At 40.3% G+C, this 15,106-nt stretch overlaps 1 protein-coding gene across 13 annotated transcripts in view; it reads right to left on the bottom strand.

Moving 5' to 3' along the window:
* The window catches only part of BBX (BBX high mobility group box domain containing), a 299,562-nt gene that overhangs the window by 43,889 nt on the left and 240,567 nt on the right, over positions 1–15,106 (bottom strand). For all 13 annotated transcript variants that reach the window (XM_043448957.1, XM_043448969.1, XM_043448958.1 and 10 more), the window contains 2 exons: positions 14,412–14,486; positions 7,220–7,300 (listed from right to left, as the gene is read on the bottom strand). In XM_043448957.1, coding sequence (XP_043304892.1) covers positions 7,220–7,300; positions 14,412–14,486 — 156 coding nt within the window. The remainder of the gene's footprint in view (positions 1–7,219; positions 7,301–14,411; positions 14,487–15,106) is intronic.

The following is a 15,106-nucleotide window of genomic DNA, read 5'->3' as shown; positions in this document are numbered from 1 at the left end:
ATCTGTGCATCTATTAAATAGCTTACTATTTGCTTTGTTGTTAACAACTGGGCCAGGTGGAGTGGTGGTTTAAATGTTTTTTGCTATTTCTTCAGGAACTATACCATTTTTAAAGACAATAGATGGGGTCGGGATGGCCTTTGTTTCAAGAGGCCGTCTACTGAAGTCTCCTTCAATGGTATTAAAGGAAGTCATTAGGTATGTTGCTATATTTCAGTCCCTACTAAAGTAAATTGGTGTAATTAGAAATAAAATGAAAAGTTTTAGCATAAGGGTTTTCTAAAAATGACTTGTAACTCTGCACAAAAAGGAAAGAAATGCACCACTCTCAAATAAAAGGCCCCTTCAAATACATAGTAATTATATATAGACTTCTGCTTTGTGATAAGGGTGTGGGTGAGGCCGGGAACTACATGCTGAGGTTCTGGGCTTCAGGGGGCTACAGCAGAATGAAGGAAGAATGAGGACACAAGAGAACACAGAAATAGACTCACACCTTGATTAAATACCACCTATAACCGCTGGTGGTGGGGCCGGAATGCTAACAGGAGGGATGAGACGTCCTACTTCTACCAATATATGATATGATTTCTGTAATTTTAACATAATTCAGCTCCTCTTAAAGTGAGCCATAATTGTCCATAAGATTTAATTTTTATAGTTACTGTAATAAATTCATTGTTACCCATCCATTTGATTTTCATTATATGTGGTTTTTTCAAGTTAAGAAAGACTGAGAAAGGTAAGAAAAACTAAGGTGCTGAGGTCTCTGAAAACATCTCCTTTTTTTCATAAGTAGGGTTAATGAAAACTTTTTCAATTCCCTGGGGCCCACCATACCCAAAATCTTGCTTATTATATCTATGAAGAGTGTATCTGAAGAGGTCCAGCATTCTCTCTCTTCAGCGGCACCATTAGAGATGATTTGTTTCACAAATTGTGATAGAGAAGAGAAGTACAACACAGCTGAATCCAGCAATCCTGTGGTGACTGGTTTTCACCGTTCCTCCTGTGCTCGGAGGAACATGGGCTTCTGCTTTCCAAACTCGACCGCTTACCGAGCTGGCCGTCCCCTCACGTGGACTCTGAGTACGGATGTCCCCAGGTATCTCTTCTCCCTCAGCATGCTTTTCTACCTTGGGAGCCCCCCCCACCCCGCCCCGCCCAGGTTAACAAACACCCAGCTTTCCCGAAGTCAGGCTCCAAGAGCAATGAGGGCAAACGTCTGGAAACCCTTCCCCACACTCAAGTTCAGGGCTGGAATGGCTGCTGACTGCCTTCCTTTCCCTCTGACATAGACTCAGTCATCAAATCCAACTGGATCCCCTGCAGCCTGCCACCCCCGTGGCCAGTAAGCGAGTCTCTTCAAGGGCTGTTCTTGCCACTGCACCCCCCTGGCTCCAGATCTACAATCGCCCTTCATTATTTTCAAGTACGAGCGTCTCTGCTTCCCACTAAACACCCTCCCAATTCTGACTTGCAGCGACACTCCGCCTTCACCTTCCATCAGTCTCCTGGCAGAGCCCTGCACCCGTGCTCGGCTGATTTACTTGTCCTCTGCCTGTTTCATGTCTGCCTGCCTTTATCTCTTTGCTCTATCTCCCCCATCTCTCCGTTTAATTATGCATAAATCACCAGCTCCACTGTGTATGGCTGGTTAGGGAGAGAAGGCGGGGGGAACGGACAATGCAAATGGATACTGGCAATGACTGCTGGGCGCACGGTCTGGACTCAGGAGGGGACGGAGAGGACAGCGACATTTGTACCACAAACACCTCTCTACGGGGGCAGCCACTTTTCCACTCTGGCCACCTGTTCTCATGCAGAGGCTGCTCCAGTGTCTCCAGGCCCTCCCTGTTCTCAAGAGAAGTCAAAAGTATGCATTTCCTAGAAATCTGTAACCTTAAAGTATTAGCACTAATTCAAATGTCAGATATAACACAGGTCGACAAACTGTGGGCCAAAGGGAACATCCCTTAAAGCTGGGTGTGGCCAAAAGGCTGCTAGTTTCAACCTCTGTTCCCCAAGAACTCCTTCAAAGAACCGTCTATCTCCATGCTTCCTCCTCGGTGCTGAGTCCCCAGCGCACTCCAGCTGGGGTATTTAATTCACGGCTCCGTTTCCTGATTTTACACGTTCACTTTGGGCATCACTCAAATTGAGCTTCCTCATCTCATGGCATGATTTCCTGTGAAACCACTTGCACCATTAATTTATTTCTTATCCCTTAACTTTTTATATTTTATCTCCTTACAACTGGAGAACAGGCTCCTAGAGGACAGGAGGTGTACACTATAATTTCCTATACTTCTCACAGTATCTCCCAAAGTATATTCTCAATCAGGCACTTATTTAAGGGTGTAAGATGTATCTTGGCAGTTGCAAAAGTAGAATCACTTTTTAAAAAGGAAATATCAGCTCCATTTCTTTGACAGCAGTCTTGAACAATCTGTCATCTTATTCAGCCATACACATATGTGTAGCAGTAAGCTGTCTTCCATAGAGCCTTCTATAACGTGCAAACTCCTATAACAACTAACTTGCACAGTCTTGTATATTTATCTAAAACAAGGTGACAGAATAGCATAGTGTTGAAGATCCCAGGCTGTGGAGAGACTGCCTAGATTCCTAGCGATGCTCTAACGCTTCCTGTCCATGTGACCTTAGGTGAATCACAAAACTTGTCTGTCCTTTTTTTTTTTTAACTGTGTAAAAGAGGAATGATAATAATACTGACCTCAGGTGTGAGAATTCAATGACTACATATAAAGTACATAAAAGAGTACCTAACACATTGTAGATAACAGACATTGGTCATTATTATTTTATGATAATAAAAATTACTTGCAGATAAAAAATATTAGAAGTAAAATTAATACTTTTAGGCTTATGCTCCAGCCCCTGAATGCATTCCAAACACCAAAACTGGATCTGGAGTTAAGGTCTTCCAATACCACTGATGTCTAAAGAAAGCTCACAGGTTATCTCATCGTACATCCATATGCAGGTAGCGTCAGCTGCCTCACTGTTAACAGCATGGAACAGGCTCTCAGAAACAACTGTTTGCTGGAATAAATGAATAACTGCTCTACTTGCTGTACTGAGCAATTTTAGTAACAGATATCTTTAAGTGTAGCATTTTCTTTGCGAAAATGTACAGATAAAGATGTCTCTGTGAGTCCTCCAACTAGAGCAACTATTGTACACAGTGATCTCCAGGAGGATGCTCTGCTGTTCTTTATGTGACCTGACCTAATTAATTTCAAAAGGAAAGGAAACACAATACATTATAGTACCTGCACCAATTAACTGATTAACTGAACAGTATGAACCTCATGGAGGTTCAAACATCAAAGACTATATTTTTCACAATTGCCTGACCTCAGCAGCACAGTGCCAAATCCCCCTTCCCAGCTGGAGTAGATTCCTGAAAAATAACTGGAATAGATCCCAGAATTTCCAGGTCTCTTTCAGCTATTAAAAATCCACCCAATTTAAAATGTCAATCAAATGCCTAAAGCAGAGCCTTCTGCTGGAGGACCTCCCGGCCTGGGTGCTGGGAAATGGGGAGGGGTCCTCACAATGCCCACACTGAGAGTGCAGGCCAATCCAAGTCTCTGTCTGCTGCCAGCCTCTTCCAGTTTTCTTTTTGCCTGTTAAAGTGGGTGTAAGCACAGCAACAAATACATGCCTACCATATTTCTTGCTTTTCTCCAAGAGTTTTCTTATAAGAAACAACCTGTCTTGGGGAGGGCTCCTCAACCACTCCCCCCGTGCCCGGCTGCAGGAATGAAGCTGGGAACGGTGGGTGGTTAGATCTTGGGTGGGTTCCTGGCCCTTCCTTCACAAGACATAAAGCCACTGGTTGAAAGGACAGAAGAAGGAATGGTGGAGGTAAAGACAACTACCCCTGGTTCCCTTTGTGTTTCTACTAACCCCATGTAAGACTGAATGACCCTGGTAGGGATGTCAAGGACAAAGATGGTATAGAAAACATTTAGCAGGCAGGAGCGCTGAGCAACCAGAAGGGATGTGTGTCCGGGCTGCTGGGCCCTCCAGTTGCCAGGAGGACAGGCGAGCCCAGCTGGGCTGGCAGAGTCACTGCCAAGGTCCTCAGCGGGTAGGGTCCCAGTCTTTTTACCAACAACAGGAGGTGTTTTGGCGTTTGAGTACTGGGACAGCTGTCCTGGTGCAAACCAGCCAAACAACACTCCTGCAGTGGGAGCTCCTCAGACCGTCAAGGGCGAGATCAGACAGTCCCAGGCCAGCCGTCTCCCCGTGACTGGCGCACGGCCTCTTGCCTGCTCAAGTCGAACTACCTTCTACGTGCTCATGTGGCCCCTGGAAAACAAATGCATGTTTGCAATGCCAGGAGAGAGACTGCAGCAGGCTGTCCTAAGTCTCTGCCTGCCGCGGATTTCCTCTGGTTTCTCTTTTTGCTTGGTCAGAGAGGAGAAGGCAGCAGCAATAAATCAACATCTAAAACGTCGCTTGCTTCTTGCCAAACCATGAGGAGACACGTCTTCAGCCAGTCTCTAACAGGGCTTCTCTCAAAGCTGTCTTCACTGTGCCTGACAGAGGCCAGGGCTGAAGAAGGGCAAGCACTTCTCTGCTTTCCTCCACACGACGAGGAGCAAAGCCACGATACTCCAGGTGACTGCCCGGCCTGTGACAGCCCGCCCCTGGGGTTAGGGTGGGGACAAGAAGGGAAGCCCTCGGAGTGGTCAGTCGGATGGCAGCTGGGTTAGGCCATCTTTATAAATCCTGAGGGAAGATCTGGCCCAAACTGAAGGTGGCTTCTTGGTGGCTTTCCCCTTGGCATGTGTGAATTTAAAGCTGTTCTTAAGGATTTCTGACAACAGCAACAATTTGGGCCACAGGAAAAATTCTCTTCAATACCCTTTAAATATGCTTATTTAAAGAGGTACCTGAAATAATTAAATATTATATTCTGTTCAAGAAAAGATGAACATCAAATACACAAGGAAGAAAAAAATAACTGAGGAAGCATATTTCCACTGGTGATTATCTAGAGATGCTGATTAATCCATTGTGCACATATTTATGTTTAATTACAAACTGGGAAGGCTTTAGGATGTTATTCTAAAACACACTCTATTAGCATTATGGCATCATCTTCATGTGGTGCAAATAATAATGTGAGAAGATTTTCTTAGTAAATAATTTTTACCGACCCTGTTTTATCCAAAGCATATATTTTTACTCAGACTTTATAGGAAACTAAGTCTGAGTCTAAGCTGATTTGCTATATAATTGGAATAGACTTACTGCAGTCATTTTACCCCTTTAAATTACGACACCAGCACTGAAACATCTGTTAGACCATAGCATCTGTTTCATATTTGTGATGCATCCCTACAAATTAGAAGAGTGTTCTTTTTAATGAGCTCTGATTTAATGGGGACTCCTTTTTTTTTTTAATGACTGTTGTGCCAAAGAAAGAAAATGAGAAGACAAATTTTCATTGCTCTAGCACCCCCCACAGCAAAGCACCTCTAAGGCCCAAACATTTCCAATACAAAACTATCTAATAAACATACATTTACATTGAAAGTTTGTTTTATAGATTGAAAGTTGAAAGTGTCAGTTGTTCAGCTGGGTCCGACTCTTTGCGACTCCATGGACTGTAGCCCACCAGGCTCCTCTGTCCATGGAATTCTCTAGGGAGTGGGAAGTCATTCCTTTATCCACAAGATCTTCCCAACCCAGGGATGGAACCCAAGTCTCCTGCACTGCAGGCAGATTTTTTATTGTCTGAGCCACCAAGGACAGATTAGTGTTGTTTAATATTTAAAAGATCATATGTGTAAGTTTGTATATATATATATAAACACAATCCTCCCCCACAGGAATAGCCAAAATGGCTATCCATTCATGTAATTTAAGAAAAATAATTACTTCTTTCAAATAGATTATTTTGACAAACTACATAGTCTTAGATACTTGACAAATTTATGACCTCATAGTCTCCCTGCTTACGAAGACATGGACAACTCTAAAGGCACACTCATTGCCAGATCTTTGCCACTTTAGTTCTACCAGAAATAGTACCTTGCTACTGACTTACCCAGTTCTTTTAAAAACTACTCCCTGTGGTCTCCCTACGTTTTCTAGTTATTCCTAGCCCTCTATTTTGAGTCTGAATTTGTCTTATACAAGAAGCATGTCAGCTTCATGTCAGCTATAACTGGGTTAGATTGTCCCATTGTTTACATACTTTACTGTTTATGCTTCTAATTTGGATCTGCCTGGACTTAGGTAGTTAAAGCTCCTAAATTTTAATGCACAAGCTACCTTAAAATTTAGAAAATGACAGGCTGTCCCATTAAGTTCAATAAACTCAAAATAATTTACCACACACACATACACACTCAGAAGAAATCGAAACCGATTGGAAGAAAGACAGATGAAAAGAAAGTTTAACAGAGATATTTGGTCACCCATTTTGTACCTCCTAATTTGTTCCACTGAAGGAGAAAACCGCTGCAACAGTGTCCTGGTGCTAAAGACATCTGTCCCACACGTTCCCTTGAAGGCAGAGCGGTCACAATTTGGCAAAGGGTCCCCCTCCTACCCACCCCGGGAACAACCACTTCGGGCGTCTTCCTCCCAGCCTGTCCCCATCAAGTGAGAGCTCTGTCCTTCCCAGGCTTTACAGAAACATCTTTTTTACTCGACTAAAGGCATAGTAGCATTTTATATCCCTGTCACATCAAACGCACAACTGAGAGATGCTATAAAACCAGACTTTAGAACATGTCATTTGAGTTCTTCACTAAAAAAGCCCCCCAAATTAAAACATCAACTACCTGATTTAAAAGTAGTGCTTTCCGGAGATTTATAGATGTTATTAACGTAAGAGAATCAGAGAAGAGGAAAATTACCTGGACCATTTTTCTGGGTGTAGGATGGATTTACTTACCAATCCGAGAGACAAAAACTGACCTTATTTTAAAATACTACCTGTGAAAGGATTTTGCTATTTCCCTGGATAACCTTTTTCAATGCTTGATGACTTTTAGTAGCAAAAGTCCACTTTCCTTAAATTAAAGACGAACCCCCCTCATTGTTGAAAATTCTACATGACACACATTACGGTCACAGGTGAAATGGTTCAGTTCAGGCAACGCTGCCATGATTAACTTTTTTGTGTCTTCAACCACTGCGGATTTATCACAACGTATTCTTAGAAACTTGCCTCGGCCAGTTGAAAGAGTGCAGACTTTCCACAGCGTTTTACAGGTTCAGCACCACCCAAGTGCGAAGTGTTTGAAGAAATCTATATGGAAAACAATTCATACAAAGAATATTAATTGTGATACCAGAATTTTTGCTCTCCATTCACACCCATTCAGGAACTTTCCTTAGTTCATGAGAATATCATTACTTTCAAGTATCAAATAACTTAAATGCGTTAGGCTTGGGATTATAATTTTGAAACCAGTGTTAGTAAATAACCTCAAAAACAGGAACAAAAAAACCAGGTGTGACTTGGGTGGCTGTTGGATGATAAAAAGTATGAGTATTCCAGGCTTTAAATTCAACTCTGTGACCTTAAAACGAGTTACACATTTCCACTTCCATATAAATACCAACTCAGCAACTGGTCATACAGAAAAGAGATTTAATGTCATTTCACATTTAACAAAAAGCAGTTAGCTAATTTTTTGTTGAACTATATTTGGGATCCCTGTGAAAAGATAGCAACAAGGCAGTCAACAATTTTTTTTTTTTTTTTTTTTTAGAATTGAACAGAAATGTGTTAGGCAATATGACAAGACCTGGTGACGCTAAGTTTTATATAAAACACTGGCAGTGGCGCTTAGAGCATGCTCTGAAGCACACAGATTAGCAGTGAAGACCCCAAATCTCAGTAAGCACATCAGCAAGCACACACCATCACACGGTGACTGCACGCTCTGCTTAAAATTTGGTAAAACGGCCCCTGGGCACTGACAGCAGCGAGCAACACCGTCCTATCTCATTTTTACAGGAAGACTTCGTTTCCAATTCCGAGCTTAACTCAGTAAAGAATTGAGAAGGACATTAAGGATCTTCACAAAGAAGTCTTCTCCTGGAAAAGTTCTGTCATCACTAGAGCAGCTAGCAATGGTCTGTGCTGTTAACATTCCTCACGATTAGGAATTCTTTCTCAGCGTAGGACAGGTATTTCTCAGTTCAGTTTAGGAGGCAAACCTGCCTTGTGATGATATCCTGACAGGCGACCCCAGGCCCAACAGGGAAGGTCATGGAGCCGTCCCTCCAGGAGAGACTGGAGGCTTCATGACTGCTAGAGAAAACTCTCCTCGGAACACCTGCTGAATAAGAGGCTTTTGCTGAGGCAAATATCTAACAAGCTACCTGGGTCATTTAGAAGGGGCTAGTTTAAGGTTTAGGGGATTTCTCCTCCTGGGTGCTATCATTTTTGAGAGTCCTTCCCTATTCATCCCAATCACTTCCTTTTTCTTTAGAAGATAAACTTAGGGGCTGAAGCTTTCTAAAGATTTTGCTCTCGCTGAATTTTCTCTGATATATGTCGCTTCTACTTTTTCTAGACAAGGGGAATTCAATTACTAACCTTATCATTAGACTAAGAAAGCAAACACATTTAATAAAGTCACTGACGTGGGGTGACCTGACCAGTCATGTGAACCAATGTTGTATTAATAGAAAGGAATGGCTTTGTGTCAGACAAACACGCCTTCGTTACTCTTTGTTGTGTGGACTGAAGGAAATAATTAAGTCCACATCCTCACCTTTAAAACCAGAAACACTATCTGCCCCGTATTCCTTTTATGAAGATGACATGTTATGTTAGTAAAGAGTCTGGCCCGGTGTTCAGCCCGTATGATGCCCTCAATCAACAGTACAATTATGAGTTATAAGGATTTATCATTATTAACACGAATAAACTCTGTTAATACAATCCCCCCAAATTAGCTACAGACGGAAACTAGAATAAAGTGAAAAATTGCAACCTCGGAGGTTAATTATTAAATTTAATAATCTGTAGAATATTAAATTTGTCACATAATCACGTAATACCCTCAAGAGCACAACAAGCCCGGTGGCGCTGCAATACACAGCTTGAGCGTTTTCTAGCTCTCCCACTGGCTCCCTCTGCTGGTGCTTATTGCTGTGGGTTTATACTCCCTGACGCTGTGTGTGTGTGTGTTCAATACCACAAGCCAGCGTGGGTGTGTGGGTTCACCACCACAAAGCCTGTGCCAAATGCCTGCAGGGCACACCCAGAGGCTCAGAGAGAACTTCTGACCACACAGATGCATTACCTGTCGGCTGAGCTAACGTGCAGTGTTCTGTGTCGAGCCCTGAGAATGGTTCCTTGCCTTGCAAAGGAAACCACCGCCTAATGTTTAGTAAGAACTGTGTTTCCTCATCATCTGAAAGTATTTTTACCTATCTGTAGGTACAGGGCAGTATTTTAAATGCTCAATGGTGCTGTAAGCCTGATTTCCAAAGGGTCATGCTGGTAGGGGGTGTATCAATGTATTTTAGCGGCCCAGCGTTTCTAGAATCACCTAATAATAGAATTTTCATGGAATGACTCAACAGTAAGATATACTTTCTATAAAAATGCCTTTTGGCTTCTTAACTGGGGGAAGGGGTGGGAACTTACGCTACTATCTGCAGCGCTGGGCATGGCTGACCTTCGTCCTGAGCGTCTTCTCTGGATTTCCAATACTGCAGACTATCTCTAAGGTCTCTCCTTGTGTTCTTTCTTGGTTCTCCTTTCTATAGAGAGCCCTTAAATGTTCTCCCTCAGGGTTCTGTCTTAGGGCCCTCTCTCTTTTTCTTTATACTTTTTCTCTCAGTAATCTCATCTGCTTCTAATATAAACACAGCTTATATAATCCTGATTTGTTATACTATTGTTCATTTCCATCTTTTTTTTTTTTTTTTTCCTATTTAAGGGACATACACATCCTTTCAAGTAAGAATAACATAGCTAAAACAAGTCTTTCAGTGACAGGTCTGCCAGTGGAGGGGAGTGCATGGTATGTTACCCTCCTGGGTAGGGGGCAGTACTGGGCCAAACTGCATAGTAAGTTTGTGGCTATGTTTTTTATTTTCCTCACATTGGATGGGGCTTGCCAATCTGTTAATTCCACTGTAGTCTCTCCTCTATTAAATAATGTTCTGATAAGCAGGGTGGGCATTAAAAGTATGTGACGTACAGCAAAAGTGCCAAGAAAAATGATCACCCTGGTTGTTAAACTGCTAATTTTATAGCTGCCTGAGGTAGGGGAGCACATCAAGGAAAGAGGTGGTCAAAGATTAAAAGCAAATTAGCCAGAAGCCTTCTGCAGTTAAAACAGGTATCATAAACACTGCAGTCTGGGAGGAAATGACCAACAATTGCTGAGTGAATAAATGAATCAAAGAACAAACGAACAATATGAGATGATTGGTCTCCTTTATCTTAAAAGAAATATTAATTCTTCCAATAAAACATGGAAAACTTTCACACAGATGAGCTGCAGTGTGAGTATATGGAATCTGTGTCAAGTATAATATTCTGTAACATATTGGGCACGCCATCATAGAAATGAACACTTTAAAACTGCACCAACTGCTTAAATCCAATCATGACAATACCTTGGAGAGATTATGGTTGTATTTACATTGGCAAAGTAAAAACCTTCTAAGGGAAGTTTTAGTGTTCAAATGTATTTGTCTAAATTGTCCAGATTAGCTCTCTGTCTTCAAAGTAAACATGCAATTTTTCAACATAAAGGTATACTCCAGGTGTAAGAGTCAGCCATTTGGCAGAGAAGGGGATATGTGGACTGGTCATGGCTTTCAGAGCTATTAAATAATGGATGACAGCAATTCCCTTCTGGCATTACATTTGGTCATTAGTCTTCAGTAAATGAGATCTAAACAGTGACAGATGGGTCAGTCTACATGTAAACAACAAAAAATGCAGATAGGAAACTCATTTTGACCAACTTAATGGATCAGAGTCTGGAAACAGAGTGATGGTTCTTCAGATGGGCCAAGCGGAATCTTGATGAATAATAACCATCAATATGGAATGGGAGACAGGCTGAAATGTGAGGAAAACGGGTTCTATAATCTGTATTTCTTTCTAGATCTTGTAAAGCAGATATATCTTTTTCCCTTACACATTTATGAGGAACCTACAAGCAAAATGTCCTTTATTTAATTTAATTTATTTAATTTCATGGTTCCATGCAGGTTACTTTAATGGGTTTTAAAATGACCAGATTTGGTTCAGAAGGAAAAGATATCCTTCTCAGTTTGTGAGACAGACCCAAAACTTGACATACAAGAAAAAATATATTCATTTAAAGAAATGCCCTGGGTTTACTGTTTTTTAAAAAGTGTGTTTCTAGGATAATTGTATTACACAATAAATGACCAACCTCTTTCTGGAGTTATGAACATTTGTAAATGAAATTAACACTAAGGGTCTCTTAAGAATTTTGCAAGCCTGATCTTAAGGGCATTTACAAAGCTAAACATTCTTCAAGAGAAAACTGTTGCCTAAATGATATAAACAGTTTTCTCTAAGTGTACGTAATAGGACCAAGAATCTCTCAGAAGAGGGATGAGGGGTATAATGTGGCCCACTGGGCGAATTTCTATTATCTGCCCATTTCCTCCTCACTTAATCCTTTCCCTGTAAGTTCCCAGAGATACCAGAAGTGCCTTAATAACGCTGATTTAATAACTTGTGGTAAAAATTACCACCTATAGAGCAGTGATCTCAAACTGCAGTTCCCTAAGAGGAAACTTGTTGAAAATGCAAATTATCGGCCCCAATGCAGACTTATTAAATAAGAAACTTTGGGGGTGGGGTTCAGCAATCTGTATTTGAACAGGTCTTTGAGGGAACTCGGATGTGTTTTAAAGTTGGAGAGCCTCTGGTAAAGACCAATTAGAACAAGAATTTCAAGAGTCTTTGTGTTTTCTCAAAGGTGATGGGTGTTTTATGAAATAATTATAAAAGCTTTAGCGATATGATCACAGTAATTATAGGCTATTCTATTTCTACTGTAACAGATACACTCAGCAGATTTTAGTAGATAATTTAATCAGTTCATCTAGTTAGTATAGTTTAGATTTGAATAAACCAGTGCAATACTAGGCTGACAATAAGGTCAGATCATAACATGAGAGAAATTGAAACTTAAGAGTTCTCTTGGGTCAGCTGAGGAAAGTGACTAGAGGATATCTATATCCTTAGAGAATCGTGTATTGTGCTATACTTCTCTTATATAATCATATATAGCATTTACAATTAAACAGCTAAGTATGTAATAATTTAATCTGCTTAGGAATTGTAAGGGCCCTTAATTATCAACCTATGCAAAATTAAACCAGGAAAAATAATACAGAGTTGAGATGGGAACTGTATTTGATTCCAAAGGAGAACATTTTATTTTGGTTTTCCATCATACATGCCTTCCTCTGTCAAGGCCTTGAAACAAGTCCTAATGAGTTTTCAAATTAATTTTTTTTAAAGCTTCCTCAAATCTTATATATGTGTGGTCAAAAATTCTCAGAAGACAAATGCCACTGAGTATAGAGAAGTGACATCTGGAAATGTCTTCCTGCACAATTCCTAAGGAAGAAGAGGTTCTTTATTAGGAAAAAAAAACTTTCTTTTTGAGGAGTTGAGTATACAAGAACAAATTAATTCAAAAGAGGCATGGGATCTCATTCTCCAGTCACAACACAGGGGCTGCTTCACCTTCACATTGCTTCCTAGAGCTGCCCAGGGCTTTGGGACACCTAATCAATCTGACGGTGCTATCACTTAAATAAGAACCACACTCTGAGTGACAGGGCCTGTTAGAAATGCATCAGCTGAGATATGCTATACAAACATTTTTAATTAAATTGAAAATTCTTGGTAAGTAACGCATACGTAAATATCAGATGTGTCAAAGACAAGCCACAACCTTTCTGATATTCATGAGTATAGAATTTAAATATATGGCAAATAAATTGTGTTTTGAAAGAACTGTTTCTAGAAAGTTTGATGGGACCAATCAGGTACCAACACTAAAAACATTTATAGTCATCATGTCAAAATTCTTTTTTATCTTTGAAAAAGTTATTAGCATCAAGTAAATGGATATCAATGACTAGAGGAGAGCAAGGAAATATAAAACAAAACTATTCCCCCAACAGTGAAAATAACAGCCTGTTTATCATAATGAAGAATTATGATAAAATCTTAATTTATTCAGATTCATCAAGCAAATTGTTCTTAGTGAAATGATACCATTATATGATATTCTGGTTACCACTTTTATAGAATAGCCCTCAACAACTAAAGCAGCATTATGGCAGAGAAGTCTTACAGATAAGCAAGCCAACTGGTGGGATCATATTGTGCTGGTTGATGCAAGTGTCCCAAGAAGGAGCAGCATTTTTAAAAAAACTGTTAGAGCTAAAAGTAATTTTTTCTCATTTTCAAAGTAAGATGCTGGGTTTTCTCCTGCCAAAAGGATATCATTTTACATATCATTTATGAAGCACTCTTTATGCAAATGAATCAAAGTGATTCAACACATCAATATTAAACAGAACAGTCCTGCTTGTCATTTTCTCTCAACCCTATAAAAAATTGCTTAGTTTATGATATGCATTTTTGGTTGAAATTAATAAAAAGGAAAATGGGGAAAAACCTAAAGGAGATGGGATCTTACTTTTTCAAAAGGGATATATTTTATTATTTGTCATACAGTGCTTATTAGAAATGAGCATATGATTGAGGCCAGGGCTTTTGTGGGGAAATAAAGACTATCAGATTGCTTTCTCACCATACCAACCAAGACAAGGCTCTCCAGGGTGTGTGCTCTCTCTTTGGCTGACAATCCAGAGAAATCTAAGATCCTGCAAGAGCTGACCCGACCTAAGCCTGGGATTAAACGCTAATAAAAACACTGGCTGAAGCTACATCATAGTGTAAACTAACACGTCATATTCACCCTGCATTCACTGGGAGATGCATTCGTCAACAATAGCATCTATTTTTGCTACTGGAAAAATTTAACAAATAAATTGGGATCCTATGGCCTTCATGTTGACAATTTTCCTAAGCTTTTAAAGCAAGTTAAAAACATGGCAAAGTGAAATAAATGAAAAACTTTTATTCAGGATGAACTCTTTAGTGCATGCTTATAAAACAGGTATAAGACCTGGAGATGATCTATGATGACAGACAAGCAGCAGAAAGCAATAAACAGTCTGCCCTGTGTACTGTTAGCATTGGCAAGAGGCATGCCTGAAGTCCTCCAGAGGAGACAAAATTCTATTCCAATACTTGCTGTGCTCAGTAAATATTCTGGACCCAATATATACATATATAATAAAAAAAAAAAAAAAAGCCATACCTCTGCAAACTGAAACAAGGCTGACGCTTGACACTGTTTGGAAGGCGCATCAGGGTGGGATGTACTTGAAGATATCTGAAAGGAAACATGTAATTTTTAAAGCACAAGGACATTTTTTCCATAACAGACTAATAGATCTGCCATATATTTCCCCTGTAGACACTGATAAAGATTAAGACATGAGTCATCACCTTCAATCCCTTTTAGAAAAACAGTATCAATGATAAATGAAGACAAAGGCCTTGTTTCTAAAAACAGACGTGGAAAGGGGAAAAAAGACTGAGTCTGGCTCATTTGCCATGTCTCTTGTAAGAGTATCAGATGTGTACCCAACAGCAGTTGAGGAGACTTATAGAGATAGACTTATTTCAGTGATTTTTAAAAATATAATATTAAATGTTGGAAGCTGCAGGTAAAATCCTCTCTTACTCACAGCACCCCCTTTAAGCTGTTCTCTGCTTAGAGGCAGCTCTGAGACTGTGTTGGGGACACAAACCATGTAGGTCAGAGGATCTGGGATTGAATCTTAGCTCTGTTACTCATCAGCTACAAGACCTTGGGAGCTCAACTAATCTCTTGAGACTTATTTTACCCAAGTGTAAACTGATGGTGATAATAATCCCCATTTTACAGGGTTATGGTGAGAAGAAAATAAGTCACAGAGAACACTGCCTGGTATGGAACCAGAATTCAGT

Source organism: Cervus canadensis, chromosome 27, assembly GCF_019320065.1.
Source record: "Cervus canadensis isolate Bull #8, Minnesota chromosome 27, ASM1932006v1, whole genome shotgun sequence".
NCBI lineage: Eukaryota > Metazoa > Chordata > Mammalia > Artiodactyla > Cervidae > Cervus > Cervus canadensis.
Note: the sequence above shows the minus strand (reverse complement) of the source record. Positions and strands in the feature narration are given on the sequence as shown.